General features: G+C 36.4%; 2 protein-coding genes across 4 annotated transcripts in view; one reads left to right on the top strand and one right to left on the bottom strand.

The window, feature by feature from the left end:
* Positions 1-690: 690 nt before the first annotated feature.
* Positions 691-16,616, bottom strand: LOC144973024 (CDGSH iron-sulfur domain-containing protein 2-like). Of its 2 annotated transcripts, none has more exons than XM_078914967.1 (5): positions 15,876-16,027; positions 11,929-12,055; positions 11,193-11,302; positions 6,871-6,975; positions 691-5,885 (listed from the first exon to the last, which is right to left on the bottom strand). In XM_078914967.1, exons 2-5 carry the CDS (start codon positions 12,023-12,025, stop codon positions 5,793-5,795), a joined length of 405 nt encoding a protein of 134 aa, XP_078771093.1. In that variant the 5' UTR covers positions 12,026-12,055; positions 15,876-16,027; the 3' UTR covers positions 691-5,792. The 2 variants fall into 2 exon arrangements, with proteins under 2 accessions (XP_078771093.1, XP_078771094.1); XM_078914968.1 differs by lacking the exon at positions 15,876-16,027 and adding an exon at positions 16,526-16,616 and having other exon boundaries at positions 5,181-5,885.
* A 4,212-nt stretch (positions 16,617-20,828) lies between these two features.
* The window catches only part of LOC144973023 (polycystin-2-like protein 1), a 43,126-nt gene continuing 42,267 nt past the window's right edge, over positions 20,829-21,687 (top strand). The window contains exon 1 of one of the 2 annotated variants that reach the window (XM_078914965.1): positions 20,829-21,006. The gene's annotated coding sequence lies outside the window, so the exon portion shown is untranslated. The remainder of the gene's footprint in view (positions 21,007-21,687) is intronic. The other variant, XM_078914966.1, reaches the window with a different exon arrangement.

The following is a 21,687-nucleotide window of genomic DNA, read 5'->3' as shown; positions in this document are numbered from 1 at the left end:
GCAAGTGACCTCCCTGCTCACTATGGGAGGTCGAGAACCTCACCCTGCAAAACATATATACAATTAATAAAAGAAGATATTAGTAGAGAGAAAAAATGGCACTTGAAACATTTTGTGGCATGAGTGACTGGTAAAATGTGTTGCCTTATTGTAAAAAGTAAGTGTTGTCAAGCTTGTTCAGTGACCAGATGGGTGATACTGAACTGATCACAAAATCATGGCGATGTGATTTTTTTAGAGGCATTTAACACACAAGGTCAGTTATATCGTTTTGTTTTAAGGGGGTTTACAGTGCTTGCAACACTGTTAGGTCATTTCAGCATCAGTAAAAAATAAGATGATGAGGGAAAGATGCCTAATCTGAAGTTAAAAGTACCAAAGAAAAAATAAAACATGGAACGAAAAGAAGAAGATTACACGATCAACTTATCAATGTGACTATTTTGACATTACCTCACAGTCCCATCCAAGCATAAGCAAAGGATTCCGCTATGAAGGATACACTCAAATGTTTACAGAAAGTAATATATTCAAAACTAAAAACCATAATAGTCCCAAACAAAAACAAAAAAAAGAGAGAGTCAAATATATGAGATTTGCCTGATTAATCCATGAAAATAGGTTACCTTTATATAGAAATAAAAAAGGTTCATTGTCATTCATTCAGCATTACAACACAAACTCCCCTTCTTTTATTCAAATTTTTTATTTTAATGGAGTACAAATATTAAATACCTCTTCCTTTTTCTTTTGCATGAGATAACAGACCACACCAAACTCTATGTTTAACAATCCTTCACAACAAACGACAGTGATTGAAATTCAACGTCAGAAGTCCTCCATATCCATAGCTTTTCAAAGAGCTAAAAATGGAACACCCTTAAGCACACTACTGCCATACCCCAAAATAGCAGTATGTTTGGACTATTGTAACCTATAATCTTGATTTAGAGCTATACTGTTTGTCAGTTCCCTTGTTTTAAATTACTGGTCAAAAAAATCATAATCCTGGGACATCTCAGGATCATTTCTGTTATATACATAGTCTATTTTTTCCCCTCCACATTGGGAGTTCCGATTTTATCAGGACAATATCTGTGAGGTTAATAGAACCAATATTTATCCTGGATCAGGATTTAAATTTAATAGATATAAAATTGGTTGCTGCTCTTTTGGATAGGATGTCTATCACAAATTACCCTATACCAGATCTACCAGGTCCAATTCTCAATCAGTATGGGGTAGCAAAAAGGAAACAAACTATACCAATATTTGAAACTGGTCCATTTGCCTATAAATCAGATGCCCTAATACACTTAGCTATCGTGACCCGATATAATTATCTACCTACAAAAATAAGACCATTGGGATAAGCTTATGATGAACACTCAGAAACCAGATAAAAAGTGTACATTAAAACTCAAGTAAAACAATCAAAACTACAACAAAGAAATGGTCATCTCGTATAAAACTTTACAAAGGTGTGTATGATAAATGCCAGAAATTAAGTAAAAGAAAAATATAAGAAAAAAATTAGTCATTCTTGACTATAGATCGAACCTCAGATCTCCAGTTATTATACTGGTCAGATAGACCACAATTAAATCACAGTCAAGAAAGGTTGGATCTTTTTGTTTTGTGATTTCGAAGAAAACATTTGTACCAACAAATAACCAAAACTACACTTTTCAACAAATAAAGCACCATCATCATCTTGAGAGTCTGATTAGAGTACAGTAATTATTACATAGGATGTATAAGTGTAAGTGTGTATGGATTTGCATCAGTGCAAGAGTATATCTGCATTAAAAGTAATCAATTAAAAATAAAAGTACGTTATGAACAAAAAACAATCAAAACAAGAAAAAAGCAATAATGCCTGGAAAAAGAACTGTTTGGTATTCTCACGCTGATACTTCATGTTGTAATGCATTTTTGGCTATATTATTATTGACAGGTCTGAGGAAGAAAAATAAAATGATGGAGAAGGGCAATCAAATTGCATAGCGGCCAACATTTCAACAGAACATTCAGGCATGTACCACTGTCGCTTAAAATGTCAATAAGAAGTTGATTTTACAATGGCATGTTGTGAAATGGTATCCAACCTACATAATTATTACCTTTCCAACATTTTCTGAATTTTAAGTGTAAGCTTTATAATGAATTTCTGATTGAAAGGAGAATTGATTCATATTGTTGAATATTTCTTGCCATAATAACACAAGGCAAAAGTGTTATTCAAACCTATTGAAGCTAAAATGCACATTGCTTGCAAATGATTTAAATATACAGTCCACTCCGGATAATCACAACACCTTGGGACCAACGAAAATGTTGCAATTAACCGAAGTTGAGTTTCCTGCCCACTATTGCAACATTTTACACATATATGGTAAGCTAAAAACAGTTGTTGTAAGCAATGCTCTTAGATTGAAACAAAAACAATATTGCAGCCTTGAATAAATTTTGACAAGCAAAAGTAACTTTGATGCAAGCCCAATATCTTATTCAGGTCGGGTTCACTTTCACTCTTTTTCAGCATTTGTAAGAGTCATAGAGATTAGTCGTGATGAAAGACAATAAGCTGTCACCAAACCAATTGGTCTCAATGAACAGTAGTCAATCCCAAAACAAGGGATATCGCTCAGTCTCTCCTTACATCTGTCGTTGTCTACCTGTTGTCAAGACTATGCACAGCCCCCTCGTCTCCTATCTAATAGTCACAGATGACCTCACTATCCCATACTGCAATGCCCTGCCCTCTTTTGTGTCTAATAGAGTGGTGACACACTAATATAGCATTAAACCCAACCAACTCTCGATTCTTCAACCTGTCATGCTTTCACCTATGAATGATTAAATTTAATTTCTTTCTTAAATTTGCCACTTTTTGAGGTCGAAAATTTGTTGTGATTAACCAAAGTTTGTTGCAATTAACCAATGATTTTTATATAGAAATAATTCTGTTTCTTGGGAAATGTTGCGATTAACCAAAAGCTGCGATTATCCGGAGTGGACTGTAATTTTAAAATTAATAATTATACTTTAACTATAAAAAGGTTGACTTGAAAGTTTGGGTTGAGCATAATAACATCAGGTTTTTGGTTCGAGGTTAGAGGCGGAAAAATCTTCTTGAAAAACCAGGTAGAAAAGATTGGATGGAAGTTGTAGTAATAGAGATGATACTGTAAATAAGAAATGATGTGGTCATGAATGTTGAAGTGATGACGTTATAATGATAAGTGTTGCTGTTTTATTTTCTCCTGCATTGACAAACCGTATCAGTTATATCTTAGATTAAGTGTTATCCACAAAGCAATTGCAATACTGAATAAGGATTCATGGTTCTTTTAGTTATGTCCTAAAACAAACGTTACAGTCCACGAATGACATGTAAATAGAAGGATATGAATGTTTTCATGAGTAAGTCTATTGAGACACAATGATACTGCATCTCATTGTTTAAATTGAATTCAAAGTATGTTTGTTTTTGTTTTTGTTTTTAAGGGTTTTACAGCGCTTGCAACACATTTAGGTTATATCAACGCCAGTAAAAAGGAAGAAAATGGGACAGTAAAAAGTTCTAGAATTACAATTAAAGCACCCAAGAAAAAGTAAGACATAGGGGAACTGGGAACAAATAGGGATCAGATGTAGATTCCAAGAGCATACCACCAATGTACCTAGTTTGAGATCACCTATAAGTCTCATCCAGACACAAGCACAAATTCCAACAAAGAGGAATACACTCAAATGCCTACATTATACATTAAAATAACAATAATACATTACAGAGAGATGATTTACAAGGAAAAAAATATCATCTCCCAAAACAATAACTATGCATTTGACTGTTTCCCTCCCAGCTAGGATTCCGGCCAGTGCCAGGACAAAACCAAGTTATCTCATTCCGAGACAAAGACAGAAAGCATGTTGGATAACAGATATAAGGGGATAGAAGACACAGTATGTACCTCCCTGCCCGCTATGGGAGGTCAGGATCCACACCCAGGAATTCAAAGTAGGCAATGTCATTATTCTATCATGTGAAATTGATACTTGTCAGCATTAAGAAAACTGATTTTAAAAAAAGATGGATTGGATTCAAATTTGCACTGTTAAAATGTACCTGGCTTTAATTATTACCAAATATAAAATTTATGGAATGAGACAATGATATAATGTCAATATTGGAAGTTGTACTGTAAGTGGAAGAAACTGCATAACATTGAGCAACATTCTCTCGCTTACCATATGTACGCCGACGATACCCAGATATATAGCATGTGTTTGCAATCCGATTTAGTTTCAAAGATAACTGTTTACGAACAATACATCAACCATGTGATGAGATGGATGTCTGCAAATAGATTAAAATTAAATGACGACAAGACTGAAGCCTTATTCATTGCTAGTTCAAATAATAAGACAGATCCATTTACACTGGCACTGACAATCAACGATAATGACAAAATACAACTCACAACATCAGCAAAAAATCTCGGCATCACCTTAGAGAGTGATCTGTCTATGAACAAACATATTAACAATGTGAGAACAAGTGCTATCTGCATTCTAAGAAATATCAGAACAATCAGACCATTTATAAATAGGGAAACTTGCAACAAATTGGTAACATCTTTGATATTCCCGAAAATGGACTACTGCAATGCACTGTTTGTTGGTCTCACAAAGGACAAACTAAACAAACTCCAGAAAATACAGAACATGGCAGCCCGCGTTGTACTACAGAAAGACAGAAAAACTGCAGCTCCCGAATTACTACAGCAGCTGCATTGGCTGCCAGTGGACCAGCGGATTAAATATAAATCTTCAATTATCGTTTTCAAATGCCTGGAGGGCTCGTCACCAGCATATCTCTCAAAACTCGTTGAACGGTATAACTATAACCCACAGCGATCGCTTCGATCAACGAACGACCTCAAATTGAAAACACCTCGCTGTCGAGTGAAGGCTGGTGAACGCGCCTTTCAGCATTCTGGTCCAAGGTTGTGGAATTTACTACCACTAGAGATACGTTCTTCGTCTTCACTAGAGAAATTCAAGCGTCGATTGAAGACATTCTTATTCCGACAGGCTTTCTTTTGATTATGTGTATAATTAGCGTTGTTCGTGTACTGTGTTAGGGCTTCATGATTAAGTTAATCTATGTTATGCGCCCAGAGCCCTCCTGATGAATGGATGTTTGGCGCACTATAAATCTATACCATTATTATTTATTATTATTTATTATCATAATTTGATTTTATTATAAGACTGGTCAACAACAATGAGCCATAATTTAGACAATAATAATCACATAGCAAATGACCTTGGATTCACTGAAAACGTCAGAGAAACTAAAGTTCAATTCTAGCAATGCAGAGGTCACTCTTATTGCAAAGTGCCCTGACTATTACTAATCAGTAGAAAAAGAAAAAAATTTACATTATTTTAATCTGAGAAAACAAATGAAACGTGAGAGATATAAAAAATGATATCAGCATTTAGAAAAAAGGATGATGCAACACTCTTGGGACCACAGGCACCTAAGAAAAAGCAAAACAAAATGAAAGTTTCCAGCCAGACATTTGATTAAACTGAGCCATCTCATTCCAGGAAAAGTACAGAAAGAAGACACATTTATAAGGGGACAGTTGTATTTGAGGCCCGTATAAAATAACAATAATATAGGACTCAATCTAAAACAAAAACAAAAAACAAATTTAAAAAAAAAAAAAAAAAACATTGAAAAGACACCAGGTCATCCAATGTCATATTTATCTAACTTATTCATCCCCATTTCGTCTCAACAGCAAAGGACCAACATTATCCCGACATTCGGCATTGTGCTTGTTGTGAGATCCATCACACAAAGGAAACTGTCAGGGAAACAATAAAGGATTAAAATATAATTAGAAATATAATTAAATGAAAGGTTTTTATTACAGCCCTATCTCACCCTGACATTAATCGACACACACATAAATATCATTATATAGAATACATTAATCATTGTTAGGTTTCTCAATGTTAATATCATAACTAGAAGAACTAGAAAACAACACTATATACCATGCCAATCAATACCATCTGATATCAACCCAATAAAAATCTGACACACTTAATGGTAGTTCATTCAAATGATGCTTGGATGTGGTAGAAATAATGGTAATTAAACTTAAATGATGATGCTGTAATGTAGAAAAAGCTCTTTCTCATTTTATGGTATGAAGTGTTACAATCAGGAAGGAGTCCATTAACCTTAATGCTGAACACAGCTGAAATTCTTCAATCTTAAGCCCTTCATTTTCTGGCTACAGCAGACTCAACTTCACTAAGAATTTTTAAAACAAATAAACACATTGGACCCTGCCAACCAGTCTCACCAGTTTCAACTCAAGAAGAATCTTATGAAGTAATGAAAAACAAATGAATATATAAGAACTTCAAAAAAGAACAAAATACCAAACACGGTTTTTTGGTCTTTTGTTCCTTTTTGAAGCTGTTATTTTCATTCTTGTTCATTTCTTTTGACAGTCCACAGCTTCAAGCAGCGTAGTATAAATAGGAATCTTACATACTTTATAATTACAAAAACATGCACTTATTACTCCATTACAATATTACTACCGACTCATTTGCTACTTTATAAATTATAGACAACATCTATCTAAGTCCTTGGTGCAATTAATGTACCTTGTAAAATCCTCATATGGAACAATCCGGTTGCTATTCTGAGACCTTTAAAAATGTATGACACCACTTGCTATTGAGGCCTTTAATAATGTCAGAACTACGATGATAAGTGGTCTTGTATCATAAATTCAATGAGTAATTTTCCACATTGCTTCCCTATCCATTTACCCTTTTGGATCTCCAGCAACGACAGAAAGCAATAGTATCTGGCAAATCTTCAATGTCCATCTGTGTCACAACTTTAGGGTCTTCTTTCTGAAGAGACATGTTCACCTGCAGATGGAGACCAAACAAAGGAATAAATAGAGAGATAAGAATTAACTCAATGACTGCCAAGGTTTTCAGAATTGCAAAGTAGCAATGACTATCTTAGTGAAATCCTTGGACCTCGATTTGAGTGTCGAAATGACGGGAATTCATGGCAAAATATGGGAAACGACAATTTTGTGTATGCTATTTTTAAAAATTATTATCGACACTGTTTATCAATGAATATAACTGAAAGTTGGCATACGATTTTTAGATTATGTCAAGCGGCAAAACTCGTGCGATTACTAGAAGACCGTTAAAAATAGATTTTTATTCTTTGGAGTAAAATATTTCTAAAACTACCAAGAGGAGAGATTTTGCCGCTAATAAGATTATATATGCACATTTCTTCTATTTATATTTCAAATTTCAATGGATTATGATAAGTACTTTCCCCATATCCTTACAAAACATCAACCCAATTTGCATTTCAATGAGTGAAAAGAGGAGACGGCCATTCTGCTCCCCCATCGCACAACACAAAAATGACGTCAGCGAGGCAAGGCTGCCAGATGGCCAGACTTTCACCTGACCAAATTTGACTTCAAAAGTGGCTTAATAGAAAATCATATGGCTTTCACTACTAAGACTGATGGGCCACTTAAAACGAATTAAATTTCAACAAACAGAAAATTGAATAGACTAGGATAAATGTCACTGAGACAAAAATAGATGAATAAAATTTAATAAAAGAAACAAAATTATATATTTGGCCACACAGATGGCCATCTGGCAATCCTGCTCGCGACTCTGAGAACACAAAGTCTCGCACGCTTTTTTAGGTATTGTTTCATTGTTATGTCATAGGGACAGTAGATTAACACATACTCTCTCTCTCTCTCTCTCTCTCTCTCTCTAATAAATACTAGAAATAACATAAACCATGGTCTCACGGGACTGATTGATAATAATTTAGCAGGCATTTTTGGTATAATTTGTATGAGTTGTAGACACAAAATTACACCTCGGAAAAGTTTCCAGTGATCAATATGTATATTTTAAAACAAAATTATGGTTGACCCTAGCCATATAGCTCGAAAACAAGGTAGAACTCTTCTGCTGTCTTTATCATATTTTCTGATAATTTTCGCATAAATTTGCCAGGTTTCAAATTCTAATTCCACGTATTAAGCAAGATGCAGCCACAAACCAGAAAAAAAAAGTAGAAAAAGCGTCCCATATTTTCCGTATTTTTTTCTCTTTGAGAGTCATCCAAGTAAATGACACCTTTGAAACTGTATAACTTGACACCTTTGAAACTGTATAACTTTTAAAATTATGAATGGATTTTCAAAATTCAAAAATATTTTAATCCGTGGAGATATGGCTTTGATTTAATAGTAGTATTTCCTACAAAAATAGAAAACCAAAATTTTCAGTCATTGCTATGCAAAGCCGCTGACTGCCGAGGTTTATGCATGTTTTAAAAAAAATTCACCATGATCACAATTTTTATGATACCATTTGTATTATTGCATTTTAATTCTGGATTGCACAGTTATAATTGAAAAGGAGGCAATTCTATGTCACCCCCCCCCCCCCAAAAAAAAAATGGAATTGGAATTGGCCAGTGTCTAATAAAAACTGGAAAAGTTAATTTTTCTTTTAAACAGAAAACAATCAACAACATAATCAGAATAATAACAACAAAAACAAGTAGGAGTTACATCATGTTTTTCACTCAATATTTACAAAAATAATTGATTTAATTTCTCCATTATGTTGGAAACTAAAAGAAAAAAATACCATATTATCTATTACTTTGGCCTGCTAGAAAGAATGTCAAGATTAAAAAGTACCCCATGTTTGGTATGAAATGAAAGATTTAAAAAAAACGAACCACTTCGCTGTTAAACTGCCGTGGCTGATACAGTTCAGTCAGAAGTAGAAAAAATAGTAAAGTATGAAACCGAGGGGGTTTGGCCATGGCAGTCAATGGGTCAAAATTTTTAAAACACACATGTGTCAGCAGTCAGTGAGTTAATATACTCTATTCACATGATGACATTCAAAAGCTAAGAACACTTGCACTGGACAGAGATTTATGATCACAAATTACTAAAAACAGATTGACACACTCAAAGTGACACAAACATTCACTGCAAGCGTCCATAGAGACAGCGCAGCCATATTAATTCATTCATACATAGGGTTGACACAAAAACTGATGGATTGGAAGGAAAGTGATGTGTTTATCTCTTAAGGTCAATTGGATAATTTTTTTCTTCTACAGCTTGACACCGTGCATCTAGTAATAGTAACGGTAGTGTATGATTGGCTAAAGAGATTGGCTTAAAATGTATTGTTGATGCGGATGGAATGTATTCTCTATTTGAAACTTGAAGGGGAAGGAGCCCAAAAGGTAGGAGTAGAAAAGTAGGAGAGGGCTGAATCTATTAAGCTATTAAAGAGATGTGTGGGTGCGCTTGAGTGATGCATTGTTATAAATGAGACGAATTGATAGAGAAAATAGCTGAAGATTTTATTTTTATCAAACATTCCATTAACTTTAAAAAAAAAGAGAGAGAGAGAGAGAGAGAGAGAGAGAGAGAGAGAGAGAGAGAGAGAGAGAGAGAGAGAGAGAGAGAGAGGAAAGAGAGAGAGAGAGAAAGAGAGAGAGAGAGAAAGAGAGAGAGAGAGAGAGAGAGAGAGAGAGAGAGAGAGAGAGAGAGAGAGAGAGAGAGAGAGAAATTAAAAAGGCAATAGTAATAGGCACCTACATCAGAAAAAAAAATAATCAAGACCCATTTATCCCTCCTTCAACCATCAACTAATCAAAGAACACCACTGGTCTTCTGTATCAACTGTGACATCTGACGCCATTCTGTCTGGCCCGACGTCATAAAGATGAGACCATCACCAAATTTCACGAGACTGAGCACAGGTGTCAAAATATGACATAAGACATAATGGTGATTTTGTGGTTTTGAGGAACATGTTTGACACGGCAAATTCAGCGAAAATTTCTGAGAAATTCCCCAAATCCTGGAATTCCGCGGATGATTATCATCACTGCTTGATAAATAAATAATAAGACACCAAACTTCACGTTTATAACCACACCTGATTTGAAAGTTCCCGACTCAGACAAGAAAAATCAAGACTGTTTTTATTTTCAAGACCGTTTTTTCCGATCTTGAGAAAATAAAATAATTCAAGACCATTTCCCGACTTCCGGACCCAGTAGGAACCCTGATATTATAGCATATATACAAGGGTGGACAGAAAAGTCTTGATGTCACACTGGTGTTTTAAAAGCTATAATAGATACGAAATAGACAAAAGTATCGAAACAAAGCTTAGTTTACGTCCTTTCTCTCTGTTATTTTAAAATTCAATATAGTCACTGTTCCCATCCACAAAGAGCTGCCAACGATTCACCAGTTATTGCAATACGTTGAAGAGGAATTCACGAGACAAACCTCGACAACATCAAATCACCTCTGCCTACAACTCATCGTCACTGCCAAAATTTGCCTCCTCGAGTTGTCTCTTAAGAAAAGGAAAAAGTCACTTGAGCTAAATCGGAACTATAAGGAGGGTTATCTAAGACTTCAATTTGTGTGAGCATACTCAGTATCCAACGGGCACATACCTTTCTGTAACCCATGATTTCTCGAAAGATATATAAAAAACCCTTCCTTATGAAATGCCAAGCCTTTGCGAAATGTCAGATTGTTTTATCTGACAACTGGCTTGGTTCAGTTTGTCAATTTGTTCTGAATTTACTTCACTAGATACAGTTTGTGGTTAACCATTGACAGTCTGCTCATTACTGTTTGTGGAAACATCAGTTCCAGAAAAGCACTTAACCCCCCTTTGAAATGTTCGAATACCAACACACGAGCCACCACAAACATGTTTCAGTTGTTCATGAGTATCTACGGGTGCATATCTCTCTGCAGTGAGAAACTCAGTCACAGTAAGTTGTTTATTGCATAAATTTGTGAGTTATTTCTTCGATCGACATGTTGGAATAAGGTTTCAGTGAAAAAAGATAAATTCAAATCAAGAAATAGTACCTTAACAAAATTTGGTAACAAAATAGAAGAATAAATTATGCATCTTTCGATGTACAGTTTATACTGGTGAGTTCAATACAATTGGAAATATTCAATATGCGTCAAAACTTTTCAGTCAAGCCTTGTATAAATATAAATAAGTCAGTGAGTAGAACTCACTTTTGGTTTGGGTGCCTTCTTCTTCTTGAATGAGCGAACAGCTTTGGCCAGGCAATACAAGAGAATGATCACTACCAAGATGGTCGGCAACAGGTTTAACCACTGTTCAGCTGAGGAAAAAAAAAGTTTTATTAATTGAAAACCCCACTCAAAATAGGGATATCAAACCATTGCACCAGTAAAACAGGTTATGATTTTAAAAGATAAGGATTTTGATTTTAAAAATCAAGATTAGTCCTCCCAAAAAAATTAAAAACCAATTATTATAACCTCATTCATTTAAGTAATAAGACAATAAAAGCTGCAATTCTTTATACTGAGAACCAATGCTATGAATAACACTTATAGACTAGCATTTAGTTGTAACACAGGCGTAAATTAAATTTAACTATATATATATATATATATATATATATATAATATATATATATATATATATATATATATATATATATATATATATATATTATATATTTTATCAAGGTTACCAGTTGAGGCTTTTTCTTTTCTTTCCTGAACTTCTACTGCAGAGGAATGGGTGGACAATTCCAATGAGAAAAATTTTTTTCTGAAAGATCTTGATTGAGATGGTCCCCCACTTTTCCAAGATGGGCCATCTGTGGACTCTTGAATTGAATGAGTCCAATAAATTTGGACAGCTTAGCGTGTTATGCTTTTAAGAAGAAATGTACAAAAAAATTCTGAGCACAAAATCAAAAACTAATTAAAGGCTGACCTGAAAGTTTTCTTAGTCCAGCAAATGTTTTTGGAATGGGGAGGGCCTTCAAATACTTCGGAAGTTCAACCTTGAAGAGAATGTGGATAGATTCCATCTTGTCTTTGGTATAAGTTTACACAAGTATCTAACATTGGAAGGAAAATATGAAAGATGAGTGTTTCTGATGCAGTGCAAGTGCAACCCCTGGGTAATGACATCACCCGGGACCGAAAATTATGTAGTCAATGTCTTCATTCGAACTGGCAGAGTAGTTTTTCATTGCCGTTCACACACACCACCAAATCTCAGCATCAATGACATCAGACTTACACACAAAACTATCTAATGATGAAGGCTTTGGCATCACCTGTGCCTGCATTTAATCAGAAGTGCAAGAGCTAGTAGACGCAGACGGCTTTGCAACAAAGTTAAGTAACGACCCCCTGTCACTCCTAGACCTTCCCATGGCTTTGATATAAATCGTCTTTTTAAAAAATATGCAGTATGTTTCAAGATTCCTGCTAGTATTTTTTAACCAGTCTTTGAAAGCCGGATATGTGGTCCAGAACTCCTGGAATGTTCCACCAGAGCTTAATCAGTGACGATAATAATAGTAATTTATCAAAAAGGAGGAAAATTTCTCAGTCTCTCAAACACAAGCAAAATGTAAAAAAAATAACAGGAACGTTTTGAATTATATGTGATATATTACAACTAGTGTAAATCCATTCTTATCATTAGACATGAATTTACTTTTTGTAAACATTTAATAAATTGTCCTTTTCACATAACATTTTAAAGGCCTAAATAATATTCAAATAAAAAGCCAGAAAGTGTTGTTTTCTTTTGATTTTTACTTTATAAAGCAGGCTACAATATCTTTGTTACGAAAACCTAGTGGTTATGCAGCTTATAAATACAACCAAAGAATCTCTCAAATTTCAAACCATAGTCCAAAGGCAAAAAAAGGAAGAGTAAACTAAGCCAATCACCATTGCATTATTGTAGCTCTGTATAACTAGATTATTTAATGGATGGTTGCGAAAGAAATAGAGAGAGAGAAAGAGAGAGAGAGAGAGAGAGAGAGAGAGAGAGAGAGAGAGAGAGAGAGAGAGAGAGATTACAGAGAGTCAGAGAGAGAGAGAAATTAAAAAGGCAATAGGCACCTACATCAAGACCCATTTATCCCTCCTTCAACCATAAACTAATCAAAGAACACCACTGGTCTTCTGTATCAACTGTGACATCTGGCACCATTCTGTCTGGCCCGACGTCATAAAGACGGGACCGTCACCAAATTTCACGAAACTGAGCACAGGTGTCAGAATATGACATAAGACATAATGGTGATTTTGTGGTCTTGAAGATAATGTCTGACACTGCAAATTCAGTGGGAGATTATCATCACTGCTTAAAAAGTAAATAATAAGACACCAAACTTCACTTTATGACCACACCTGATATGAAAGTTCCTGACTCAGACAAGAAAAATCAACCATTTTTATTTTCAAGACCGTTTTTTTCTCGATCTTGAGGAAATTAAAAAATTCAAGACCATTTCCCGATTTCCCGACCGAGTGCGAACCCTGGGTAATTGGTGATGTGGTGCTTTTTGTAGTAGTAGACATGCACCGACTATCATCCTTGCCAATCATAAAAAAAAAAAAGAAACAGCAATCTACTGCTACTACTACCACCACTACTATTACTACTACTACCACCACTACTACTATTACTACTTCTACTGCCACTACTACTACTCTTACTACTACTACTATGTCTTTTATCTTCCATTATTTTCAGGTAGGTTCTGTTCCTTCATACGCTGACCTTTTCTTATCAATCCGATCACTCCCCTGGGATACCCTACCCACTACCCATGCCACGCTAACGTTTCATTCATACTGCAACCACCATTAACTATACAGACGATACAAGTTATTTTGCATTTTATTTGTTTTCCACGTTTATTTGTGTATTTTTGTGTTGACGAAGGGTTTGTACCCAAAATGTCCATTGTCTGTTTTGTTCCCATATAAAGCCTCTCCATTTTCACTCTTTCGTTTACGTAGTACCGACAACCAAGAACTCCTCCTCTTACTATACCAACCTCAATAGTAACCCCCTCAACTACTACCTCCTCTTCTTGTTTCTTCAATTGATTTTGTGCCATCTCTCGCAAACAACTACAAATAAAACACTATTACACACACATGCTGACTCTTGAGTAGGTAGTCTGATTTCAGCCTGTAGACAGGTGCCAATTAGCCATTGGAAAAGTGAAGCGCAAGTCTGGTTAAAATTTGAATAACGCAATTTCAGATAATCAATGTTGCATTTTTTTTCACAGTATCTGAACGGTTCTGGTATCACTTTAATTTAAAGAGCAGAGATCAAGCTTTATTTTAATTTGATAGAAATCAATGACATGTCAAGAATTACAATTTGATAAAAATTACGTCACAAAAAATTTTTGTAATTTTTTTTCAAAATTGAAATAGCAATAAAATAAAAGAAAATGCATCTCGATAATGCATGTTATGTCTAAGTCTATGCCAAATTTCATCAAGATTGAGGGCAGCGCAGTATGTTTAATTTGGGCCGTCAATGACGAACCCTCTTCTTTTCTCCATGCTAAATTGAATTGAATTAAAATGTAGATGGTTCAGGCAAAGTATTCAGTTTTGCCAATTCATCTTTCAAGGGTTTGGTCCGTGTGGTAGCACTGTGGATCATAGATTGTTGGCAAATCTTTCCAGAATCTGTCCAACTCAGCTTTGAAGGCGTTTACACTTTCAGCATTCACAACTCTCTCTGGCAAGTTATTCCAAGTATTAATTGTTCTAACAGAAAAGTAATTGCTTCTTGTCCTAAGTCTGCTGGGTTCTTTTTATAATTTCATTGAGTGTCCCCTGGTAGGGCCTTGATTGTTGATCTAAAAATTTGGTCTCTTGCAGGTATACATTCCATGCAATAAACTTTAATAATTCGATCATGTCACCTATTTTTCTCCTATGTTCAAGGCTTGGGAGTTTGAGTTTCTTCAGACGATCTGTGTATGGCAGGTCCTTAGGTGAAGACAATAATTTTGTGGCTCGTATTTGGACATCTTCAACTTCTTGGCATAAAGTTTTATTACAAGTTTCCATACTCTAGGATTGGCCGGACAAGTGCTTTGAATAGGACAAATATTTCCTTGGTTAGAAAGTCAAATGTTCTTCTTACTAAACCAACTATTCTATTTGCTCTAGCAATGATCCTTTGAACGACAATTTGTCATCTATTAAAATGCCCAGGTCTCTTTCACAGTTATTCACAGAAAGAGTAAGGCGGTTACTATTGAGATCTCCTTCTTTCATGGTATATGTGGCATTTGATTTTTTACTCCCAAGTCCCGTTTCAATCAGTAGTCAGCTTATCGAGAGGCTTTCCAGTGGGAGAATTTCCAGTCATAGATTTTGAGCTTTTTGCAATAGAAAATTTTTGAGTATAGTAAAATCATTATAACTGTGGACCTTTGGAACCGTTTATCCGAGGGTCTAGTCGTCCTAGTTCTAAAAAGTAAGGTATCATCATATTACATGTTTTTTAAAAAGTAAAGGCCTATCCGTCTCTGTAAAAAATAATTAGTAGATTTTTTTTTAATTTTAGAAAAAAAATATCAAACTATCGAGTCTTGAGCAGTAAACTTTTTTTTTTAAAATCTGCTGACCACTGCACTGCAATGCAACGCTCTCTTCTTGTCACATTCTTTCGGAGTAATTATAAAAATTTATGCTGTAATTGTAATTATGATTGCATTCAAAACAAAAAATTAAGGAATCGTTCTCGATATCTATATATCTAGATTTTAAAACAAAGACTGAGTCAGTCCAAAGTAAATAGGGAGGAGGCCTTCCGAAAGCTCCTACTCATTATATCCCCAGTATTCTTGTTTTTTAGGTTTTTAACTATCCCATAGCTACCGTGTTGGTAAGATCAAGTGTGTGTGCTCTGTGCAAGCCACGCAAAATAAGGCACTTGAACTTGAATGTAGGCCTATTTAGATTTATATCTTATCTAGATATCGCCTATTTGAATGTTGTCCTGCTTGATCCTCGAGTATGTAGGCTAATTCGTTTGCAGTTTGCAATGATTCTTAAACGCTTTGACCCTGCTCCGAACAAACACGTTTTGCCACAAACGATTCACGATACTACTGCGAATCGACCCTATAGTACAATCAGCGAGCGCTTCAAATGCTCCGAACTCCGAACCTCTGAAATTTTGACGTAGGCGCTACACTTAATTTATTAATTTAAAAAAACATATTTGTTTGAATCCGACGTATGCTAAACTAGTTTTGGGGCTGGGGTAGTATAGATTTATTTTTTTAAAATCAGAAATTCTAAATACGATCGTTGCCTTTGTCAAATCATTTCTCGATCGTGCTCCTCGCGAATGCTTGGGAAGAAGTTGACGTCACTCAACTCTTAGTTATGGTTTTTAGACAGCCAGTTTAATGACTAGTTCTCACTAAATTATATCAATCAGACTATAAACGTTGAAGGTTACACATAGTTTTGTGTGTTGGTATGTCTAATCTGGTTGGCAGCTATAGTGAAAAGTATTTTACTTAAACTTAAAGGCAGAGCATCAATAGATCAAATCAGATTTGGTATCGTTCGGAGCGAAATGTACAAATGATATACTGGATCCGATTTGGTACAAATAGGTGCACGTCGGTTCGGAGCACAGAGTTAGGAGGTTATTCTTATGACCACTATTATCATAGCAGTAGTATCGTTCGGCTACACTTCTATGTTCAAGGTATCAATCCAGGTTCGGAAGTCATCATCACATTTGTTGATGGTTTCAAATCCCCCTTCAAGTTTTGTCTCTGGGCAATCTAGTACGAGATGGTTTGCATCTTGTGGTGCTTGGTTGCACTTTGGGCATGTTGGTGATTCTTGGAGCCCCCATTTGTGCATGTTGGCAGCTGTTCTTGTATGTTTTGACCGTAGTCTATTTGCAACTACCCAGTATTTTCTTGGTTGATCCTGTAGACCTGTGAGACTTTTACAGGGATCTTCAATTAGTTCCCCTCCTGTTGCTTTATTCCTTTTCCATTCCTCGCGCCAGGCTTCTTGCGTGTTGTAGTTTTCTTTCTTTGATAGGTAGAAAGGTGAACGAGATTTTAGTCTTGATGTTGGGGGCGCAGTTTTGTATATGGTTTGCAGAGGAGTTCCACTATCTTCTTCAGCTCTGGATATCCATTTCTGTGTTGCATCCTCTCTCCTCAAGTGGGGTGGTGCCATAGCGCTCATGACTGGCAGCCATCGTGATGATGATGAATTCAGACACCTCCTTCCACTATGTTCACGAATGCACAAGAGCAGATAAAAGGCTGTGAAAGCCTACATAAATCTGGACTTATATATCATATCATATTATTATTATTATTATTATTATTATTATTATTATTATTATTATTATTATTATTATTATTATTATTATTATTATTATTTTTATTATTATTATTATTATTATCATTATCATTATTATTATTATTATTATTATTATTATTATTATTATTATTATTATTAACTGCTATGTCTTTGTGTCTGCAGTTGTTTAATTCAGAAAAGTGAGTGGAGCAGGCACTTATGTTGGTAACAACAAGATATGAAGTGAATAGAAAAGTGCCAGAAGACAATAGAGAATAAAAAATTTTCGCGGCGGTGGTGGGGTTTGAACCTGCGACCTTATTGGTACGACAACTCCGCCTGGCAGGTGAGAGCGTGGCTCTACCGTGTGAGCTATCCACGAACACAAAAATATTCGTTTCAAACTCAAAGTCATTACTAGATCCCTCTCTCACCCACTTCTTGAGACCGCCGATTCGTTCGTACACCACCATCGCGAATAATTTTGACCAGCAGTTAAGCTCAATAGCCAATATTCTCAACACAAACATATAACACAGAAACGACTGAGACATTGAGTATGCTCCGGTGTATGGGGTGAATTTTTTAATTCAGAAAAGTGAGTGGAGCAGGCACTTATGTTGGTAACAACAAGATATGAAGTGAATAGAAAAGTGCCAGAAGACAATAGAGAATAAAAAATTTTCGCGGCGGTGGTGGGGTTTGAACCTGCGACCTTATTGGTACGACAACTCCGCCTGGCAGGTGAGAGCGTGGCTCTACCGTGTGAGCTATCCACGAACACAAAAATATTCGTTTCAAACTCAAAGTCATTACTAGATCCCTCTCTCACCCACTTCTTGAGACCGCCGATTCGTTCGTACACCACCATCGCGAATAATTTTGACCAGCAGTTAAGCTCAATAGCCAATATTCTCAACACAAACATATAACACAGAAACGACTGAGACATTGAGTATGCTCCGGTGTATGGGGTGAATTTTTTAATTCAGAAAAGTGAGTGGAGCAGGCACTTATGTTGGTAACAACAAGATATGAAGTGAATAGAAAAGTGCCAGAAGACAATAGAGAATAAAAAATTTTCGCGGCGGTGGTGGGGTTTGAACCTGCGACCTTATTGGTACGACAACTCCGCCTGGCAGGTGAGAGCGTGGCTCTACCGTGTGAGCTATCCACGAACACAAAAATATTCGTTTCAAACTCAAAGTCATTACTAGATCCCTCTCTCACCCACTTCTTGAGACCGCCGATTCGTTCGTACACCACCATCGCGAATAATTTTGACCAGCAGTTAAGCTCAATAGCCAATATTCTCAACACAAACATATAACACAGAAACGACTGAGACATTGAGTATGCTCCGGTGTATGGGTGAATTTTTTAATTCAGAAAAGTGAGTGGAGCAGGCACTTATGTTGGTAACAACAAGATATGAAGTGAATAGAAAAGTGCCAGAAGACAATAGAGAATAAAAAATTTTCGCGGCGGTGGTGGGGTTTGAACCTGCGACCTTATTGGTATGTTTGTGTTGAGAATATTGGCTATTGAGCTTAACTGCTGGTCAAAATTATTCGCGATGGTGGTGTACGAACGAATCGGCGGTCTCAAGAAGTGGGTGAGAGAGGGATCTAGTAATGACTTTGAGTTTGAAACGAATATTTTTGTGTTCGTGGATAGCTCACACGGTAGAGCCACGCTCTCACCTGCCAGGCGGAGTTGTCGTACCAATAAGGTCGCAGGTTCAAACCCCACCACCGCCGCGAAAATTTTTTATTCTCTATTGTCTTCTGGCACTTTTCTATTCACTTCATATCTTGTTGTTACCAACATAAGTGCCTGCTCCACTCACTTTTCTGAATTAAAAAATTCACCCCATACACCGGAGCATACTCAATGTCTCAGTCGTTTCTGTGTTATATGTTTGTGTTGAGAATATTGGCTATTGAGCTTAACTGCTGGTCAAAATTATTCGCGATGGTGGTGTACGAACGAATCGGCGGTCTCAAGAAGTGGGTGAGAGAGGATCTAGTAATGACTTTGAGTTTGAAACGAATATTTTTGTGTTCGTGGATAGCTCACACGGTAGAGCCACGCTCTCACCTGCCAGGCGGAGTTGTCGTACCAATAAGGTCGCAGGTTCAAACCCCACCACCGCCGCGAAAATTTTTTATTCTCTATTGTCTTCTGGCACTTTTCTATTCACTTCATATCTTGTTGTTACCAACATAAGTGCCTGCTCCACTCACTTTTCTGAATTAAAAAATTCACCCCATACACCGGAGCATACTCAATGTCTCAGTCGTTTCTGTGTTATATGTTTGTGTTGAGAATATTGGCTATTGAGCTTAACTGCTGGTCAAAATTATTCGCGATGGTGGTGTACGAACGAATCGGCGGTCTCAAGAAGTGGGTGAGAGAGGGATCTAGTAATGACTTTGAGTTTGAAACGAATATTTTTGTGTTCGTGGATAGCTCACACGGTAGAGCCACGCTCTCACCTGCCAGGCGGAGTTGTCGTACCAATAAGGTCGCAGGTTCAAACCCCACCACCGCCGCGAAAATTTTTTATTCTCTATTGTCTTCTGGCACTTTTCTATTCACTTCATATCCTGTTTGTGTCTGCAGTTGGAGAGTTGCGAACACGAACCAATATTAGGACGCTCACTGTAACCGTCCGTTCTAACACTAATTGAACTGAAACTAGAAATCTTTTCACCGAGAGGTTAGATTTAGAGAGAAATGTGAATGGGGCGTGGCTAATGTCAACATAAGATTACCAATTTGGCGTTTTGAATCAATACCAAAATAGCTTTCGAAACGTTTGGCATGGCAAAATTGGGTTTAGCAATTTGGCTTTAAAATATTTTTTTGGGTCAAATCACAGACTTATAACGACATATTATATACAAATTTGCAGGTCTGGTAAACAAACGCGTTTATGGTCCTGATCATCGTGAACTGAGTACCAAGTCCGAAATCCGCAGTGTTGCCAGGTATCTTTGCAAAAATTCCGCCAACTTTATCCTACTTCACCTTCGACATTTGCCCAAAATCCGCCATTTGATTTAAATCACTTATAATCAACAATAATATATTGTCTCAAATAAAAATTATATTACTAAAATCTACAACTGTTTCCTTTTTAAAAGCATGAAATTTCGGAGTTTCGATTTTGTTTGAGCGGGAGTTAGACTGTCGGATATTGTTTTTACCTAATCTGAATGAGGTTAATATAGATCTAGGCCAACAGTACACTCACAATAGGTGCTCCTAAAATCACTTTAAGGGGAAAAAGAAGAATTAGACTTTATTGCTAAACATTTACTTTTTAAAACAAGTATACAAGGTATACAAGTCATCAAAAATCCGCAAAAAAAAAAAAATCCGCCATCCGTCAGGCCATTTTCCCCCGCCACGCGATGATAAAAATCCGCCAAAACACTGGATATCGGGTACAATCAGCTGATTAGCCTTGCTTCCGACTTCCGTTTTCTTGCTACCGACTTCCTATCCGAATAAATGTTTTTGGTTACAAGATTTTCAAAGTTGGTTTGCAACAGATAGGAAAGATTCTCCGTACATACCGCCAAAGTTTACCGGGTAAACATCGGATTGCTTGATTTTGTCTATATAAATGCTCAGTTCTATGAAGTAAGGAGTCTGATACAAGGTGGGTGTGGACTCTCGGCGGGAGGTCACCTTCGCCTTTGATGTCTTGTAGCCCCCCGCCCTAGACCATATCTATCTTCTTAGAGGAAATGAAGTGTTAATATTCGTTTAGGAATACACCCTAATAAAGTCTACGCTTACCGTCGATATATTATTACTAGATAGAACAATACTTGGGGGGGGGGGGGGGCGTGGCTCAGCGGTACGGTCTTTGCATCGTTCCTGAAACTGAAAGGTACCCAGTTCGATCACCCGCCGCTACGCTGGTGGACTTGAGCAAGTCAACTCGCCCTCGCTCTCTCTGCGGCGCTGCACTGCTGCTGACGCCTGGGTTATTCTAGTATTCCCTTGGAATAGACCCAAAAGACACATATCCCCATGGGGATGAATACAGAGAATCCTCTATTTATATTTTCTATTCTATTAAGACTATCTAGACGTCTATAAACAAACTTAAACCTACCTTGGACGTCTGTTTTTTCCAGAAAAGCATCATTCCTAACTTGACAATCCTTGGACTTGAATGAATTTCAAGAGTGACCTGCCATTTTGTGACATATTAAGTAATCCTAAACTCACCGATTGTCGTCGATATATCGGCTTAATGGTATCAAAAGGGTTTTGCAGCAAAGGTTTTGATATTTGATTCCAGTGGCGTGGCGTATTGACGGCATATGGTGGT

The sequence above is a fragment of the Berghia stephanieae genome, chromosome 5 (assembly GCF_034508935.2).
Source record: "Berghia stephanieae isolate SIO BIC M18660-M18661 chromosome 5, UCSD_Bste_1.3, whole genome shotgun sequence".
Lineage (NCBI taxonomy): Eukaryota > Metazoa > Mollusca > Gastropoda > Nudibranchia > Aeolidiidae > Berghia > Berghia stephanieae.
This window is presented reverse-complemented; position numbering and strand designations above follow the sequence as displayed.

Bases quoted from the DNA above. Each gene is read 5' to 3' on its own strand.
- LOC144973024 (XM_078914968.1), bottom strand. From the start codon at position 12,025: ATGGAATCTATCCACATTCTCTTCAAGGTTGAACTTCCGAAGTATTTG. The intron at 6,976-11,192 runs GTGAGTTCTACT...CTCCATCTGCAG, and splicing joins AGAAGGCACCCAAACCAAAA to GTGAACATGTCTCTTCAGAA. The intron at 5,886-6,870 runs GTAAATGGATAG...TTTCCCTGACAG, and splicing joins GTTGCTGGAGATCCAAAAGG to TTTCCTTTGTGTGATGGATC.